At 40.3% G+C, this 20,140-nt stretch overlaps 1 protein-coding gene across 8 annotated transcripts in view; it reads right to left on the reverse strand.

Moving 5' to 3' along the window:
* LOC107318199 (phospholipid scramblase family member 5-like) overlaps positions 1-20,140 on the reverse strand; it is a 92,228-nt gene that overhangs the window by 5,503 nt on the left and 66,585 nt on the right. For 2 of the 8 annotated variants that reach the window (XM_032446497.1, XM_032446496.1), the window contains exons 2-10: positions 13,718-13,796; positions 12,185-12,895; positions 11,987-12,081; positions 8,409-8,652; positions 7,601-7,840; positions 5,571-5,722; positions 2,145-2,187; positions 1,203-1,423; positions 54-215 (exon numbers count right to left, since the gene is read on the reverse strand). In XM_032446497.1, coding sequence (XP_032302388.1) covers positions 54-215; positions 1,203-1,423; positions 2,145-2,187; positions 5,571-5,722; positions 7,601-7,613 — 591 coding nt within the window. In that variant the 5' untranslated portion in view covers positions 7,614-7,840; positions 8,409-8,652; positions 11,987-12,081; positions 12,185-12,895; positions 13,718-13,796. Of the gene's footprint in view, positions 1-53; positions 216-1,202; positions 1,424-1,452; positions 1,550-2,144; positions 2,188-5,570; positions 5,723-7,600; positions 7,841-8,408; positions 8,653-11,986; positions 12,082-12,184; positions 12,896-13,717; positions 13,883-20,140 lie in introns of those variants that run through there. The other 6 variants (XM_015871747.2, XM_032446498.1, XM_032446501.1 and 3 more) reach the window with 6 other exon arrangements.

The following is a 20,140-nucleotide window of genomic DNA, read 5'->3' on the forward strand; positions in this document are numbered from 1 at the left end:
TTGATTGAGAATTAGCAAAACTGTAGAATTCTTAACACTCATAAGTAACGTACCTCAAAGTCAACATCGTCAAAACAGCCACAAGTTGCATATGGGCCAATTATTTTTAGTACATCTTCTTTACTTTCATTCTGTATCGTAAACTTAGGCAGAAATGGGTCCCAGTTCTGTACAACGTAACCAGCTACTGTACCTGGTGGGGACTGAACTTCTAACTAGCAAACAAAACAGAATAAGATCATATAAACTAATTTAATATTGGCAAATTTTTCCATAGTAATTTATATAATTACAAAATATTTATTTAATGCAGTTATATATAATTTTACCAAACCATGAACTGGACATCTAACAGCTGTTTAATGGTGCATTTAAATACAGTGAACAATACACAGCTCAAAAGCTGCAGTAGAAGCTATCATCTGACATCAAGTGTAAGATTTGATAAAACTTATACACTGTGGTGAAAAACAAAAAAAAAACTGTAATGTGTGAGTATCTCATAGGCTATTTTATGCAGTAACTGTGCTACCCAGGAATCTTTCTTCTGAAAATCTGGAACTGAGAATGTAGGTAGAAAGTCTCCCTATAAAAAGTTTCCTTAAATAATATCTATGAATGAAATTCAAAAATAAGGAGAAGAGATTTCATTCTCGATAGGATCTGCATTTTTCACTCAAAGCAGCTGATTATTGCAATTTTCTATGGCCTTGAAGAGGTGGAGCCCTGACACAATACACCAGCTTCTCCAGAGAGCTGCTTCCCAGCACAGCCTGCACTGCCAGCCCCAGGAAAAGTCCCTCCTTTGCTCTCTGTGTTTGCAGTTAGTGATGCACACCCATAGCACTAAATGATGTTGGCCTGAGCAGGGTGAGCAGTGGTTCAGGTCCGTACCTAAATGGAAGGAGATCTGTGTTGTCCGATGTAAGGCTCTACTTGGGATGCCCATGAGATGCATGCTGGGAATGTTACTTCTAAAAGGGCCTTGTTTATCAATAATTGCTTCTAAATGAAGGCCTTCACACTCTTCTCTCACTTGAGGTGTTGCCTCATCGAGTGCCAAGGCAAGAAGAGAAGCTGCCTCCATGCAGCTCAGTCTAGGAATTCCTTCCTGCCATCCTCACTGAAGTCATGCAAGGCTTAATTAATGCAGAGCACATGCAGTGAGATGCTCGAACAAAATGCAATTAGGCAACACTCACCTCTTGCAGGAAGCAAGGGAACCAGCAGCTGTTGCATCTCAAGGGTCTATTCACTGTAATCACCTCTCGACCAGAGTTATCAGCAATCCTTATGGTGAAAGACCTTATAGGTGAACACAAGTTACGATTGAAGAAACCATTTTCTTCCACTGCAAAGTAAACTCTTTGTCCCAAATGGTTTTTTATCTCATATTTGCTGCAGGTCTCTGTGCCAAGTATGGCTAATAAAGCAAAACAAGTTGGAAGTTACCTTAGCATAAGGTTAGATTAGAGATAGCCTCCACCAAGACACATCAAATTCTGCTCTGCATACATGTTTACAGCTCCTGTCTTCTTTGTTGTATATACTATAAAAGAACAGAGACTGTTTAAAAATTGCTTTTAAATGGTGACATAAAGAAAATGCATGATAATCATGAAATAATAATGTCACAAAACAGAATTCATATGCTGAGTTTTGGTTTTGCCTTTTCTTATTTTGTACACTGAAAAATATTGAAACAAGGATATACCACTTCAGTGACACAATGTTCACTCAGAGAGATGCCCAAGAATCAGGCAAAAAACTTCTCAAAGAGGAGAAATACACGTGAGGAACGCATTTTAAAGTGTTTAAATTGTTGAACATGAAACTGAAATTTTGAGGAACCACGTAAATCAAACTATAATGCTTTCATTAATGCTTTCAGACCTTCCTTACTTTATTCACTTGCAGCACGTTCAAACAATAATCATCTTTCCAATCTATGGACAAATTAAATCTTTAGTAACTTTGAGGGAAAGATTTTAGGTTTTGGGCACTGTAACTTTCCTCTCTTCATCTCACCACACCAACACCACATCAGAGGCCTGATGGAAGGTCAGCGTGAAGCTGGGTTTGGAAGCCCTTTAGAGACAGCTGTGTACCAGCTGTGTTGGAGCACAACAACAGTTGCACCATACCTTCAAGGAGCTCCACCTGCTGATGAATAATGATCCGGTCAAGCTGTTTCAAAAACAAAGAACAAAAATATAAACTAGTGAGTGTGGGAAGGTCTGGGGCTGCTGGTGATCACCTGTCTCTTTGCATTCCTTTCCTTCCTGAGTTCCCCAGAGAAACTCTCTGCTGGAAACCATCCTCACCTGTCAGTTGGTTACAAATACAGGAGAAAAGACTGCCATAACACCCAGCTTTTCTGTGCTTACAGTCCCTCCAACATGCTCTGCTTTGGAAAATAATCATAAGTATTGCGAAACCTTAATTTCAGCCTACCTCCCAGGGTTACGTGACTTTTCAATGCATGTTTTATGTGACAATTTAGGCTTTGCTGGTTTCTTCTCCTTAAATTCCAGATGGGCATCAGACGCCTGACAATGAATTTTGCCATCACTCACAGCTGAAGACAGAAAGCTCACAACAGACATCTGAGACCAGCACGTCACAGCTCTCCAGTGTATGTATATTTCACACAATTGACAAATCTTGCCTGGTACACATTCAAACAGTTGCAGCTATTTATCAGTTCCAGCCATCTCCTGCAGCTAGTTCAGACAGTAAAGAAAAGCTGGTAATAGAGAAACTTCCAGATCCCTTTCATTAATCTCTGAAATGTGCATGCCAGTAATTGAAATAATAAAAAATATTTGGACTTAAAAATCTTCTCCCAAGAAGCTTTGCTGTTTGTCATTTAGATTTCATGAGATATGAGAAGCCTTGGAGCTCATGGGAAGTTAGCGCAGAGCTCTGCTGATGAAAAATGAATAAACAGGTTAAAGATGGCAGGACTATTTTAATATTTTAGTATTGATTTTAATATGGATTTCTTTCCCCCACACCGGCTTCCATGGAGGATGGAAAAATAATGAGCCTGAATTGCTAAAAACTTTGAGTAATTTTGCACTGGGTACCAGTTTGTTGTGAACAAAGCATAGGCAATGTTTAGCCAACAGGCAGCACCATTTGTTAGGCTTGCTTGTTTTGCCTTGTTGCTGCAAAGCAGCCATTCTGATGCATCTTTCATTGAGGCACTTGTGGATTAAGGGAATTCTGATGCATCTTTCATTGAGGCACTTGTGGATTAAGGGAATTCTGATGCATCTTTCACTGAGGCACTTGTGGATTAAGGGAATTCTGCTCTTGCATTTGAAAGCACAGAAAGCCCTTTGCTTTACATGGGTCTCAGTCCTCTCCAGCTCTAATGTGCTAAAATTTCTTATGCAAAACTAATCCTTAGCATTTAGTTTTGTGGGCATTACATTTACAGCTCATCAGTCTGACCAAGTCTAAACTAAGAAGCTTCTTACAACACTGGTAAAGCCTGGACTGTTGCACAACACAACGTTGAGCTGCTTGGCAAATTCTCAGGTCTCTTCCCCATCTATTCCTTCTCTGGGCAAAGGTTCCTCACTCTTATGATGGACTCCACACAATTCCCAGAACTACAGCTATAATCTGGAGGTTAATCACATTTTTTTGGGTAACCCATTTTGTAGAAAATTATTTAAAGTGTCACTTTTGAGATGATTACAGAAAGCGAGGTCTCAGTTCAGCAGGGCAGAGGCAGTTTATCACCAGGCTCTGAAGCACCTCAAAGAGCCAAACACATCGCTCCTCAGCCCGACTGACTTCAGTGTACATTTGCATAGTGACAGATGTTTTCTGTTCCTCTCATCCAGTACTACATGCTGTGCCCTTGAGTTCCTGCTTAGCATAAGGCTGTGGGGATCTCTATGAGATTCACTAGGGCTGGATCCTGCTTTCAGAGGCAAGCATGTTATGGCCTTATTAAGAAATATATTCAACTTTCTCAAATAAATCTATCCAGCTATCTTCCCTGCTCCTGCTGGAGATAATCCCAGAACCTCATTTCTATTTGTTATCTTCTATTTATTCACAACCACTTTCTATATAATCCTTCTTCTGTTGAAATCATTCTCTAAGTTGAATGCCTGTTTTTTTTTTCCTTAGGTTATTTTCTCCTCCAGGGCTGACAGCTGTCAGAGTTTCTGCTCTGATAGCATTTTTTTAATCTAAAAATGAAAAATTTGCAGTCTTGTTTTAAAGCAGGTTTTCTATTCCCTGTGCCCTATAGATGGTAATTCTCTGTGCCTGCTCCAGTTGGGAACCCGCACCCATAACACACACACAACCAGAAGCATACATGGTATGCTCCATCAAAAATTTCCAGTTCAGCTAGAAATACCTTCCATCACTTGTATGAGTGGTTCTCAGGACTTTCCCCTGGACAGAAAAGGAGACACTGAGGGCCAGGCTGATGCCTTCCCCTCACAAATGCAGCCTCACAGGAGTCACCTCAGGAGCAAACTGAGAATAATTAGTACGGGCTGCAGCACAGACACATGGTTATTGAGCTGAGAATGAAGACTTTATGTCAGATGTAAACCTTCCATAAAATGGAGTAGTAGAATTTGCTTCCCCACGTTGTACAGATAAAGTTAAGGTGTAATTCGTATTCATGCAGAAATCTGAATATGTAACCTGCCAAGTACTGACTATCACAATCACTTTTCAACTAAAAAATGTAGCTCCACAGTCTGTGAACAAATGCTCCTGTAATTGACAACACATATCATTTTGTGCACAGGCTCCATGAAATGAAAATCATAACTCCACGTAAAATATGGTTTTTGAAGGGTCTCCCAGTTTTGTTAACTGTCTTAGGTTCCAAATAGAAATTGCATTCAATTTCTGCCTCTATACAAAACTACAGAAAAGCATCTTTTAACTACAGCCCTCAAGTGATGCATCAGAATCACAGCCTCATAACTGCTCAGCTCCCCCTTCCCTGCAATGCGCTTCTTGGGCACTGCCTCTTTTCTGCCTCGAATCCCAAAACAGAGGTGCAAGTTTGCAGTTGCTCAGGCTTTCTCTTGGTCATCTCCTTGAGAACTTGCTTCTCCCTCTCAGCTTGTGGGCACAAGGAATTTGCCCCAAAGACCTCCATGTTCCTCAGGGAGAGGAGTGTGATTCCCTCACACACTGATGGTTTTAGTCAACCAGATGAGTTCTGAGGTCAGCCAGGGTTTGGCAGTGGTTTCCCTCAAAGAGCTGGAAGTAAACTGGAGGGACACTGAGAGGTGTCATAGTATGACCTAGAAAAAGTCCTAAAAAGAAGAAAATCACGTCTGAGGACAAGGAGAGCTGCATGAACAGCAAATGGATTTCTGCAGAAATGAATAGCGGCAATGAAGGAAGAGCTTATGATTTGTACATTCCTTATCTCATTGTGAATGTCAAACATCAGAAAAGCCTCTCCATATCCAGTTCCTCACCCCCCTAAGAAAAAACCCCAAACACTCCCACTCCCTGAATATCAAAGGAATCCATGATGAAACAGAACAGTTGTAGCATTGGGAAAGATTCTGGACCTGCTTCAGGTACTCCAGTCCTGGCGGCAAGTTATGCATGTCTGAGGCTTGCTTCCACAGGCCTGCAGGCTCAGTAGGCTTGTCCTGCTCTGGCAGGTCAGAAGAACCAGGGAGGTAGTCCTTAAAGACTGGGTTTGTTTGCCCTTGAGAGTCTGCAGGGAAAAAAAGAAGAAAAAAAAAAATATATATAGCAATGAACGGGGCCAAACAGCAGCCAGCAGAACTGAGACACCAGCATCACATTCTGCCTGTGTCTATACCAGCATCTGAGCTTGGATGCACCTTGGCTGTCTGCTGCAGCTGGTCTCAGTGCCAGCACCTTCCCACCGCTGCAGTAACACTGGCTCTGCTCTTGCAGCATGTGCCAGCTGCAGCTCTCAGCACATCTATGGCAAGTCCTTGCATTAACTGAGCCCCTACGCCTCGGCAGCAAACAGCCACCAAACCATTTTTATCTCCTTTGTGACAGTATTCAGGCATAGCATGGTCTGAGCTCCAGAAGGAATTTTGGGTTTAGGTCTGAAGCTGCCTTTTGCAGTTGTGGGTTTAATTGAGGTCCTTTAGCTTTATTTGAACCCACTGTGGCTGATTCATCGTTTAATCATATTTTGATCTTAATTTGCCTTTGCAGCCACTGCTTTCCTTCAAAGTCATAGACCACAGGAGGAAGAAGAAACCCCTTTGAATTTGTAGCTGGCTTTTAAAAATGTATAACTGGCGGATAAATATTTTATATGCTCTTCTGCATCATTTTACCTCACAGGGTTCTGTTACTGCTATAACTCTTGTTGTTACATGAAATGCCATGAAGTGGCCGAGTGTTAGTGTTATTCTCAGATAATAAAAAGGAAAAAGACAACAAATTGCAGTTCTACCTGTCAAATTTTAAGCTATACAAAAATCAAACAGTAAATGCATTAAATATTGATGACATCCTAAGCTACTTTGAGGCTTTGTCTATTTTCATGGCTGCTTCCTACTTCATTTACAGTGCGGGAGAACTTAAAAGTTACGACATGATGCAGTGAGCAATCTGCAGAGGTACTGGTTCCTAACAGAAGCATATTACCAAGTTCCTTCATTATGAAAACTGTATTACAGAATTTGACCATTTCATTGCTCTTGTTAATTACCATGCATTAAAATATACAGAACCAGATCTCTTTTTATATATCTAAATATAAGCAAAACGTATACTTTTCCCTAAGGGGAAAAATGTACATTCCAAGAGCACAACAATGCTCTAAAATCTGTTTCCTGCTGCATAACTTCTGGTGCTGTAAATACTGAATGTCTGAAGTACTTGGTGGGGGAATAAAGGAGTAAGCATTACATTGCTGGAGCTCCCTGGGCCATCATCTGCCTCCGTACATCAGACCAGGGCTATCCCTGTGGGGTTGCATTCGTGCTAAGAAAAAACAGATTTGTGTCCTTCTGCTTAGCTTTAGAATTTGACTGCATGGAAAAAAATGAAGGTTGATGGCTTGTGAGAGCAGCATACTCCTGTGTTTATCTACAGCCCTGAACAGCCAAATGCTGCAGCTCAAAGACAATATGTGACAGAAATGAACTCAGAAAGAAGTAATCTGGTTACTTTCATTTATTCTTCAGATATTTATTTTTCCTGCATGACTCTAGCTAGTTTTGGAAGTGAAAAGCATTTTCATATTTTCAGAGTGGAATAGGAAAGAAGTGCGAAATCTGTGTGAATCTTGGATCAGAACGTGCCCTTCCCATGCAGCCCATACTAACAGGTTTAAGCACAAAGATACGAGCACCATTTCCTGACTGAATGCAGATACGAACATTTTGTAATGCACTTTATTCAAATAACACTCCAGTATAGATTTTAGTCTCCTTAGGAGCCTCTTGAATACTGAAAAATTAAAAGAAGCCCAAATAACCGTGCTTTGGCTGCTGTGGTTTTAGCCTGAAACTCTCATTTCATCAGACTGCTGATTGCTGGAAATGTACGAGACTGTAGTTTTCTGTAAACACGATCTAAAAATACAGACTATAGATGCACTTACCTTGAGAGGCCATGAAGCTTCCTGAGTTACTTCTTCAAAGGAAGCCAGGTTAAAAGAAAAGGCTTTTCTTGTTGCAGCAAAGAAAAAAAAAAAAAAAAAAAAAGAGCACAGCATGCGCAAAACTTCAGAAGGTGTCTGTCTACTTCATATCAGCTTACAAAGAACTGGAGGAAACGTATCGCCTTTCTCATGTTCCAGAACACTGCATTTTATGTCGATGGACAACAGGGGGAGATGATGCTAACAAACAAGAAAAACATTATTCATTTCAAGTCGTTTGCACCAATGGAAAGAGAAAGAAGTGTTTTGTGCATACAAAGAGGCAAAACTTCGATGTACCCACTGGGAAACAGAACGCATTAAACCTCAAACTCCACTTTATAATGTATGTATGTATTCTGCGACTATACAAATTCTGCCTTTATAATTCAATATTTATGTTTCCATTTCTGCAGGTACCCTGCAAGGACAGAGGAGGTGATTGCCTGCATCTCCCCACTGCTGGCACCCACTCAATATATCTCATGCTTGAAAAAGGATGAGCAGTGTGGGCTCTTTCTCTGCACTTCCCTGTGGAGTTCAGTCTTCCCTCCTTAGGACGTCACCCCTGAAAGCAGCCCCATGCAACCCCCCCACACCCCTTGGGCTCCACTGCTGATCACTGAGAAGTGCTTGATTGGACATGAGAAGTGAAACGGGCTTCCTGTGTCCTGCTGCGGGCAAGCACCGTCCATGCCAACACGTAACGCACAATTACCCGCATTGCACCGAGAGCAAAACAGGAGGAGGGAGGGTAACCTTGACTTACCAGCTCATATTTCTACCTCGAGTGCCCAAGTCGCCATGGAGATCATGCACATGTGAGCCGCAGACAGATATGATGCATGGCTGCAAAATGGCAGAGCCTAAGCAGAGCACACGGAGGAGCAGGACAAGGTGTTGGGGAGCATTTCTGCTCTGCTGCCTGCAAGTCCTTCCACTTTGGAGCAGCCCGCAGAAACACATGGAACAGATTTATCTCTGGAGAGTGCAGCTCAGGAAGATACAGGTCTCTGAAAGAATGCACGCAAGAAGGAACACAATTTGTACTGAGTATATTAGTAAATGCAAAGCCCACATGTGAAAATTTGACTGCAAAACTGCATGAGAGCTTGTCATTGGGCACTGAGAAGTCACTGAGCAATGCAGCCCTACTCACAGACAAAGGAAATGTGGTTGCTGAACAACTCTGCACTGAACAAATCCTTTTAGATTGGGAAGAAGTTTCCCATCACTGGAAATAAAGATTAGGAATGACTGAAAGTTTTTGCTTCTTTCTCCTTGTCAAAGATATGCTGCTTCAGAGTGGAAGATCTGATCTGGGGAGAGGCACAAAGCTCCAACAAACTCCCTGAAGAAGAAAGGGAGAGGGAAAGTACCAGGCAAATATGATAAACCTAACTTTGACAGTTGTGGATGACAAATTTCAAAAGGCAGCTCAGGTACAACAGTCACCCACCCTTAACGAGGAAAAAAGTTTGCTTTGCATCTCAGAAAACCACTCCAAAAACATCCCAGTACTTTTGTCAACATGTAAAGCAAGAGGAGGGCAGTAAGAGAAATGTGCCCAATGCAAAACAAAAAAAACACATATTAAGAGATATATACTGAAGGAATAGGTTTCAAATGTTTACAAAGCATTTTCTGAGAGCTACAAACAGCACTTTGGTCCATCCCCACACCCACACTGCACCTGCAGCAGAATCTGGGCAGGGGGAAGGAGAGTGGAGCTGGGGGACATGTGTGGGCTCCTTCTAGGAGCACCGTAGTAGCAGGGGAAGGTCCAGATGTGGGAAGGAACCAAGCTACAGTGTTCCACTGCTCATGAAATAAACATTTCCCTGGAGTGGTTCTGCCCTAAAGAACTCATTTCCTGGCATTATTCACACAATTGCAGTAAGTGGGTAATAGGAAGACATAAAACTTGGCTTGAAGTACATTTTCTATGTTGTTTATTTTTTCCATTTCTCTCATAAATTTCCATATCTTTCACAATGCCCCCTTCCTACCTTATTGTTTCAAACTGAAACAATCATTTTAGTAGATTGTATCAATTGATTTCTCAGGATCTGAAAATGAGCCTTGCATTGAGATAAGTCTTTACAATTAAAGTTATTTTATTTAATCTCAGTTTATTTATTTTTTTATTAAGTACCCACATATTGGTCAAAATCCACTCCAGCTGTGATTAAAGGTAGCATCACTGAGGACTGAAGGAACAGAAGACTTAATCATGTTTATCCGTAAATGCAGCCATCCTTTGGTGCTATTTAAAAACACATAGGGAAAAACTACAAGCAAGGGAGGGACAACTAATACAACGAATACTAGCTGACTTTTAAGGAATTCCACAAGCCAAATGGCAGCACCCAGTTTCTGCCAAGACAATGAGCTCAGCCTCATTGCCCCCCACTGAAGATGCTGGGGGTCACGGCCTACATTTGTTCTACTGCAGGGAGACTGAATAATAGGAACAGAGCCTGCTCCCTTCTGGGTGTACGTCCTGCAACACATTCACAAGCTGTGTCCACCAGGCAAAAGTGCCAGGAGAAAAACAGGAGACAGCAGCAAAGTTTAGAGTATAAGAAAAAGCTGTTTGTTTCTGGAGGTCAGGACATGCTGTGCCATCCAGCAGCAGACTGCAGGGTGCTGGCCTGCTCTCATCAGTTCATTCTGTACCTCCACGAGCAATTCCAGAGCTTCCTGGCTGCTAGGAAAAGGGATAACTAATGCCAATTTCCATCTGAAGTTTCCTTTCACTAAAATACCTATTGTCATCAGCTTTAATGCTTAACATTGTCATTTTCTACTTTTATAGGAAATTATGTGGCCTTTCATCCCTTTCTTAGATTTCCCTTTAGCAAAGAAACACCGTGTGAGTGCAAGAATCAGATGTGACTGTGCAATAAGCTCCAACTTGCAGATTTTTATATAATATTACATTCTGCACTAGAAAATGCATATTATTTTAATACTACCCCCAACATGTGTTGATATGGGTCAGAGTCCAAGTTAGCAAACCTCCATGCCAGCAAATACAGCAACCAACTGGAAATTTGTCAAGTAACTTCCATACCCATATATTTACCCAATATAAGGAAAAGACTGAGCTCAACACCAGACCCAAATATTTCAGTTTGAATCCCATTAAACATGGTTAAGAAAACATGACCATGAAGATGTTGGTTTATTTAAGTAGACCAATGAGATTTAAGCAAAAATAAGTCAGTAAAGGAGGAGTGTGGAAGACCTGCAGGTATAGTGTACCAAACTCATTTAAAGCACACTCAGTGTTCATTAGGTGCACAGACCTGGGACACTCACAAGGGTTGCAGCTTATTGTAAAATTATCAATAAAATTAAAACGATACATTCTAAGATTACCTCCACTGTATCTTCAGAAAGTCACCATTCGACATTTTAATTCCAAATTCAAACTAAGCCAAATGTATTTTTTAGGAGGGAATAGAGAAGAAGAGAAAGGGATGAGATATCCACAAAATTGAATGAAATAACAGTATCAGGACATCAAAATTAATTTCAGTTTCCCTGAGGTATCTTATTTTAATTAATAAACTCACGATCCTGCTCTATTAATTAGAATACTGAAAGAATAATAGGTGTCAGATGAACTTATTTCTAATAGGGATTTTCATACTGTAAAAAAATAAAAAGAATTAAGGATCTCCCTCAATTTTTCTTCTACATTTAGTAGCAACATTTAAATTTTTTACCAGGCACTACAGCAAAACTATTGCTCATATGTGAAATTTGAAAACCTCTGGGTTTTGTATTCATTGTTTTATTTCAATAGGCCCTGCCTATTGAAGGGATGACAGCGTCTTGCTTACCAAAGAAAATAATTCTTGTGGGATAACAGCTACTTTTATTTCCAATATTATTTCCTACTATTAAAACTAATAAGTCATGGATTAAAAAAAAAAAAATCCTTCTTTACTGCTTTAGTTTCAACAAACAGGGACATGATTTAAGAGAGGGTTGTTAGAGTTAGGGCACTATGGTTAGGTTGCTGTTGGACTTGATGATCTTTAAGGTCTTTTCCAACTTGAGCAACTCTTACGACTCTGTATGAAAACAGCACTTACCCATTAAAGTCTCACTGTGCCGAACACAATTCCAGGGATACAAGCTTCTCAGATGTTTTGCACCTCAGATTACCTGGGCCATTCAGTGGTCACCAAGGCTGCCATGCTACTGCTCAGATCACACTTTTGTATACATGCTAATCCATTCTTCTGCTCAAATCAGCATTAGATTTGGAGAGCTGAATCTTTTTCTCCCTAAACTGTTTTATGTTCCTGTCTTCTTGTATCATAGTTCACTCACCTGTGGAAAATCAGAGCAAATTTTCCCATTTGTTCTCCAGTTGCCAGAAGTGACAAATCTGTACTTTAGATAACTGTGAAGCTCTTTTCAGATTTCTATTATATGAAACAAGAAGGGAGAAGAAAATATTAGCTAACTGCCAAAGGTTTAGGTTAGCAAAGTAAGAAAAAATTCTGCACAGATGAAATGGATGCTCACCATTTCAGAACTGTTTGTCCCATATATCCTGTTTCTTTCACCTAGCACTATGGCACTGAGGGACGTTGTTAGCAGGCACAGTGGTGTTAGGCTGATTGTTGGACTAGGTGATCTTACTGATTCTGTGATCTGTTACTAAACTAGAGCAAGAGAGGCCAGCAGGAAGCTATGCACAGCTTGTCCAGTCAGTACATCTGAGTAGCATTTTGTTTAGATAGGTTTCAAACTGACAGGTTGAATATTTTCCCCACTTTACTGAAGAACAGAAGTTATAATAGTCACTATATAAGATAAAAAGGCATCACTAATAGAATATGTAGCAAAGTTCAGCAATTGAAAAACAAGGAAAATTGCACAGGACCTTGACTAGCAGTGGCAGCAGCTGTTACTGCTCAGATCCTCTCTGTTCCAGCAATCACAAATTCTACTATTTGCCTTGTCTAAAGACTTTGTAATGACTTTGATGGTTTATTCAGAAGGAGCCTAATAGTTAATAGAAACAAAATTTGCCTCAAGTAAATAGGGAAGGTCTTTCAGAAGTTTGTCATTAGTGTTTTCTTATCCTGTGACAGTCTTAACTATGGAAGACTGACACCATGGGGGCAATGAACATCCTCAATACTTGCTGTAGTTCTGAGTGAGGGTTCCAAGCTCACAGGTTTGAGACTTCTGCTCCTAGTGGGCATTGGCACAGACGGCATCACTTGTTTCCTAAATTAAATAAATAAATGAATGAATTTCAGTGCCAGCTCTCACACATTTTGCATCTCAGGTCGGAGTACAGAAATCTACACTACCCATTCCAAGGAATGGGAACAGTGTTTTCCCTTCCATTTAAATGCATATGCCATTTTCATACAGTAATCATACTAATTTATTCTAATACTTGCATTTTAAATACAATAGACATGGTAAAAGTTAGGATACCAAAAACACCAAAGAGAAATACCAAAGAGTATAATTAAGTACTGGATGAAATTCTGCTCTCACTTACTCCAGCAGAATAGTTTACTCTGGTGACTAAGATATAAATGTGGCTTCTTCTATATTTTTTTAGACAAAGAATTATACATCTTATAGACTCTAACATTTGGTTAATGGTTACTAAATCTGGCATTTACGGAGACATTAGGAAAGATGGTATTTATTTGCAATTTTATTTCCCTCATAGTGAAACGTGGAATCCATACAGCTGTACAATGAAGATGATTAGAATTGCTAGAAATGAAGGCCTCCTGGGAAAGAAAAATATCAATAGCATAGTTTAACTACATGAACCATAATTGCATTATTAGCTCTGCTGCGTGCTACCACAGGAAAGCTAATGACATGATTCTGAAGAAGCTTTATAGATTATGGAAAACTGGATAACCTCTTGTGCTCCCATTGACAGCACAACTCATTTGAGATCCCTGCCATCACTGGGAGGAAAACTGTTTCATTTTTCACAAGCCTTCTGAACGTGTCTTTTTCTGGAATTTAAGTAGTAACTGTACATACACCAATGGATGAGTAGCCAAAATAACAAATTACCTTTTGTTTAACCTTAGCTGTGGCAAATTTAGCAGTGAATTCAGTCAGTGTCAGTCCTTGTCCAATAGATAAACAGATGCTGCAGGAAAAGGAAGGAAAAGGAGGCAACTCTCACTCCAGCGTGCACTGGCACTGAGTGGAAGGCAGGGGATTCATGCCATAATCTGTCAAAGAAGTGATTTTTTTGAGTTCCAAATGCACCATCTACTAAATCAACCTCCCAGTTTGCTACATGGGCTTTTAATCAGAAAACCAAAATCAGATTTCTCATTTTGACAAAATTCCAAATGCAGCAAGTTCACATTGTTCCTGCATTTTACTCTCCCACCCAGGCTGCAAAGACAATTACCTGAAAAACCACAACTTTTCCAGTAGTTACTGCAACAGAGGAAAGGTGTTATCAAGTCTGAAAATACAGAACAATACAACACAAACCTAAAATGTTGGATCTAGGAGAGACATCTTTGCATCCACATCACCACCTTATTTGAATAACTGACTCACAATGTGCTGTTCATCCCCCTGATGACAGCAAACAGCATATGTTTGTCCATGCCTTGTCATAGCACCTATGAGTGTGCCCTCTTTGCTGCTGGTTCACCATCATACAAGGATCAGCAACTTTCTTTCTTCCCCACAGCTCAGAGGTGGGCAGGAGCCATTCCATCCACTCCAGTCTTTGGTAAGCTGCCTTGTTCTGATTGTCATGGTCACAGCTCCCACTCAGGCTGTTATCACACAGGTCAGAAAATCTTGCCATGCAGACCACAGCAAGTCTGATGGGTCTTCTCCCTCATTCAGATACAACATTGCTTTTTCTCTTGTTGAGATCACAGAATCCTAAAGGAACTGATAGGGCAAGTGAAAGACTTGCAGTTATACTGGATGTAGGAAAGAAGGATAAAAACTAAATAGAAAATGGCTAATTTAAGAGCAAAACATCTTGTCTGTGCTTGGATGTTATATTCTGCATAACTTATTGCTGAAGCTGCAAAGCAATTAACAGTATACATACTTCTGCTTGAAGTGGCTGTCTTGCTGAAGGAAATACTAACTTGCTAAATGAGGATGTCTAGGAAGGGAACACTTACAAGGACACATAGCTGTGACATGCACAAGACATGGTGGGTTAAAAGGTCTTATTTGCATTAGCTGTTATAAAGGAGTGCTGTATGAATATCTGGAGCTTTTTCAGCTAGGTCTTGAGGAAACATTTTGGTGCTGTTTTTTGTCAGGTTTATAGTTTCTACTGTCAAATTCTGCTGGCTTTAGTTATGTGTGGTAAAATGTTGCCATCAAGTGGCCATTTACTCAATTACAGAGCGCCCTCGCTCTGGGGCAGGCATTCAGCTTTCCTCTATCAGACCTCCTGCCCATTACCTAAATGTATTGCCCAGATGCTGCTGGCTGTGCCACCACTTACAGACATTTTTTATCCCTACTTCTTTCAGTATCCAAAAAGGAGGAGGAGAATCAGAGCTCCTAAATTAGCAGCATTTGACCCCTTTACTAGGAAAACCTAGCCAGCTGTTTTTCCTCCGCAGCTGAGGAACTCTGATTCAGCTAAAGGAAAGTAAGTAGGGAAGCATTCCTCTTACTGTTGTTGCACATACTGCTTTGTAAACTATAGGGGGCATTATGTTACCGTGGTTTCTTCTAATTTATCAGTTTGGGATGATTCTCTGTTATCATCAGATTCATCATTCTAGATGCCCTATATTTATTTAAACAAACTCAGTAAATAAATGCAGAAATTATACTCTATTTATTCTGCTTTTTAAGATAGGAGGATACCCAAAACACGGGATATCCACTCTTATTATTTGCAACTTAATTAAGAACCATTTACATATTCTAACATATATAGATCAATATGTAATGAGTGTCCCCCTAAAACACAATGCTGAGTGAATGTACAAAGCAAGCCAGAGTCTAACTCATGGAAAGAGATAAGAAATGCAATATCAGAGCATGAGAGTATTCCCTCACCATTGCCTTGACAAAAGCAGCACCTTCAGTGATGGGAAGGAGCAGGATGACCCTGATCTATCTGTGCCTTTGAACAGCACAATCAAGAGAACCTGCAGCCTGCAACATAAAATCACAGAGCAGTAGAATGGCTTGGGTTGAAGAAGACCTTAAAGACCATCCAGTTCCAGTCCTCTACGAAGAACAGGGTTATCACACTGGATCAGGCTGCCCAAAGCCCCGTCAAACCTCCAGACACATTGCTTTTGGTTTCCTTGCAACCATCCCTTTGGTTCTCTGTGACCACCAGGTGTGAACACCCACCAGCAGCAGAAAATGCAGGGATTCACAGCAGGACATACTCTGGGTGGCTTTAGGCAAGGACACACATTTGTTCCTACATGAGCAGTGATTCGGAACATCACTATCCCAGTTCTCTACTCCCACATCTGTGAAACCAGCATTGAGCACAGCCCAGTATCATCAATGCTTTCAGTACAACCTTTCTAAGCCTGCACTCGAGCTGGCTGTACAGCACACAGCTGGGTGCCATGTCAGTGCGCAGGGGGGATTAATGTGTTAATCGGCACAGCTGCTTCAGGAACCTGGTTTAATAATCTTTGCATGCCTTCAGCAGAGACAAGTTTTTGGGACTCCTGTAAACAGCAGAATTAAAGGCAATTTCAGAATTGGCTCACGAGTTTTGTTTATGGGAATTTTCTTTAAGGCAGCAAGAAGGAAGGCTTTCAGATGAAATATTCTTTGGGACATAGTCCAAAGTTAGGTTAAAAGAAACCACAACAACAAACAGTACTAATTACCAACTTTAGTGCTGGATCTAAAATATTTCATCTTAGACTTCAGCCTAGTAGAAAAGGGCTGATTGCAACTGAAGAACAAATCCACATCTAATGTAACAGACTTCCCATAGGTTAAATGACATAGGGAAAAAAACTCAGCAGATTTGTAGATTGATTTAACAGTAAATATTTAGACCCTTGCAGAAACAAGACCACCCCTTGTGGATGGAAATCTATACTCTGTGCAGCCTCAAGAAATTTCTACACCTTCCTGTTCAAATAAAGACTTGCAGAAACACAATACAGAAGAAAGGGACAAAATCAAAAGTATGAGATAGAAACATGGCCGCAGAGGTGGGGAAAAATAGAAGTAGCTGCCATTTTTATTAACAATCTTTGGGAAAATGCATGTTTTTATTATTCATATGCTCATCGTTAATTATAGACTGGCATTCTAAGGAAAGGGACTGGAGATGATAATGAGAAAGGCAGAAGCATTCGGTAGTAAAACATGCTTTCCTGTCCCACTTCAAAGAACAAAGTAACCATTTGCTAATAAGATGGTTCCCCCAGCTGAGAACTGAACTCTTTTGTTACTTTGGAAAAAGCAGCTTTGTGCTGTAGCAGCCAGTTCTCCCGTCCTTTTAGCTCAAAGCCCCTCAAACACACAAAGAAGGCACCAATACTCTTTGGTCCATCTCCCACAACCTGCTTCAGCCAAAGCAATGCTTCCAAGAAGTTTCTGCTGAACAAGGATAAAGCCAGCTGCATGCTTCTATCAGCCAACACTACCCAATATCTCTCACAAAGTTAAGGTACAACGTCTTTGACAGTTATTTCAATTATTTCCATCTGCTTTACAATGCAAAAATGCAGCGCAGCACTGAAAATGCAGCAGAAGTCAACCTCTGGTATACCAGCTAAGGACATCAGCAAAGTGCTGGTTGTATTGCACTGAGGCTTAAGTGATTGAACAAGGAGGGAGTTCAGTGCTCTTGACACCTACAAAAACATTATCAAGAGAAAGAAAGAGAGATGGGGCCATGTAATTGTATAATATTGGAAGAATACTTGCATAATTACAGAGCTCTGGTGACAGCTGCTTACAATGTCCGCTATCACGCGCTGCAGGTGGTAATTTATCCATAGGTTTCCTATTTATCTGAATGGAAAACAGCAGGGGTTGGCCTCTTGGCATCCCACATAATGGCAGATACTTTAAGCAACTACCATACACTAGATCCCTTCTCTAATTTTGGGGAAAGGATACAGACTCGCCTATTGCCAAGTGCAATTTTAGGGCACTGTATTATCAGAGATGTCATAGGACAAACAGGAGACAAGCAGGGAACTCAAGCAAAGTTCCAAGGACTGTNATTTCCCTTAAGATGCATTGTCTATTGAGCGCATTTTCCAGGAAATGGTAAAGGAGAGCTGTGCCATTTAAAATTCAGGACTCTAAAATACCAGTGAATGTGAAGACAACTGTTGGTAGTTTGAAATAATCACATATATATGAAAAAGGCTTCTTTGTTATTTTATTTATACCTCAATTATGTCACTTCTAAAAACATCGTTTGGAAAGAAGGGCATATCTCAGTGCACATCCCTTCACCTCCTTCATGAATATGAGTATACAAAATTCACCTCAGGGTCAGAAATCAAATGGTTATTATGGCTTCAGAAGGAACATCACACACACAGTGCTCTGCGGTGTCTCACAATACAGTCTCTTCATCTCTTCAGTTCCCATCCACTCTTTATTAATAAGCAGTAAGCTCAAAACAGGGCACAGCTTTAATCCTGCACTTCCTTTGAGCTCCTCTCTTGCTTACAGCCTTCTCTTAGTGGTATATTTAATTCTATTTGCTTTATTCTTTTACTTCCATTTAAGAGTTTATATTTTCATGTTTTCTGAAGCGTGTTTTAAGAACTTGTTGAGCAATGTTATCACAGGTGCATCGCCCTGGTGTTTCTGTGCCCTAACAGCACCCAACAACAGCCCATACCCTTGCCATTCCAATACTGTTTAGGACAAGCTGGTAGACTCACTTTGCCTCTTGTGCAGCTGGGTGGCATTCATGAGGTGTTTCATTGTTCTCACAGCATTAACTTGCATCAAGGAAAAGTACAGAACTATCATTTGAATTGGAGTAATCATAGGTGTCATTCTTGCTGCTGTATATTACGTTAAGTTAATGAACTTTGGGAGGCACATTCGAACACATTATCACGATCGTCCCAATTCATTTTAAACTGTATGCCTCATTTCCATGGGTTCCTAGTTTATTTTACTGCGAATAGGGAGCATGCATCCTCTGCAATCAACTCAGCTCTTTCTTCCACACTCAAATTATTATATCTGCGAGACAGGCTGATGCTACAGAGGAAACAAAAGCATAAAAGGAATATGCACTTAGCCTGAACTGCTACAAGTAAACCCAAGATTAAGCTGTTAAATATGGAGGAAGCACAAAACAAGGTTTTGAAAAAGGGTACTCTTGCCCTTCTGCTTCCATGTTTGTCAAGGGGAGGCTGAGGCAGCTTGTGCTGCCATCCATCCATCAGTGACCCCATCAGCGCCTGTTGCAGTGGGAGGGACCCCACCTCTCAGCCTTGGGGCTTCGTTTCCCCACCTTCCTTCCCCATACAGCCCAATCTCATTTAAAAAGAAAATAATCACAGATGTTTTAAAGTTAAAATTAGCTTGAAGGAAAAAAAAAAAAAAAAAAAGAGCATCTCAAAAAGAAAAAAGAAAGGGTCACCACCACAGTGCTTTCTCCAAACAATCCTTTCCAACAGCTGAGTAAGGAACACCCCCATCTATGCTTTCTCTTCTTACTTGTGCAAGAGAACAGTAGACAGAAAGACTTATCCTAGCACTTAAACTTACAGACAAAAGGTGTATTAGAAAAAATAATTAGGAGGGAAATAAGACAAAGTCCAAGGTGCTTAAAAGGCAGTTCTAACATACAGCATATGTTTATTCTGAACCAGAGCAAAATTGTAGATTTTTATGTTATGTATCTCAGATGCTCATTGCCAGAAATCTCTTCACAGCTCTGCTCGGTCATTTCAGAGACCGAAATGCTCTTTATCTTTTGATTTTCCTTTTCCTGGGGCTATCAACCAGGCTTATTATATTTATTTACTTCACTCATTTGTCTTCAACAAACCCAGAGAGCAGCAAGGATTTTGAAACTTTGAAAAGCCTGTATTTATAAAAAATATTTATAAAAAACTAACAGTGCTGTGGCTCTGTGCTCCAAAAAAATGTATTTTTTTTTTTTTTTTAATTTATTGATAGCGGGGAAATGTATGCATGCCAAGTATGAAAACCTCAGAAGATTTTAAGTGCTCTTCCATCAAACAGTCTGACTCAAGCCTACTGTACCAAAGAACCAGCAAGCAGCCCTAGCCATCATGTCCATGCTCTACTACTTTAAGACTGTGAAGATGATTAAAACCTGCAGGTTCTGATGGTAGGCATCAACATTAACTGGAGCTGACAGGTGTAAATCAGCCCACAAATTGTTTTTTTCAAGAATAACAGTGATAATATTATCATCTATAAACACTGAAGGAATATATTCACCTTTTTACTAAAAAATACATACAAATAAAAGACATTTTCTTCTAGTTTGCACATGTACAC

Source organism: Coturnix japonica, chromosome 9 (genome assembly GCF_001577835.2).
Source record: "Coturnix japonica isolate 7356 chromosome 9, Coturnix japonica 2.1, whole genome shotgun sequence".
In the NCBI taxonomy this organism is placed as follows: Eukaryota; Metazoa; Chordata; class Aves; order Galliformes; family Phasianidae; genus Coturnix; species Coturnix japonica.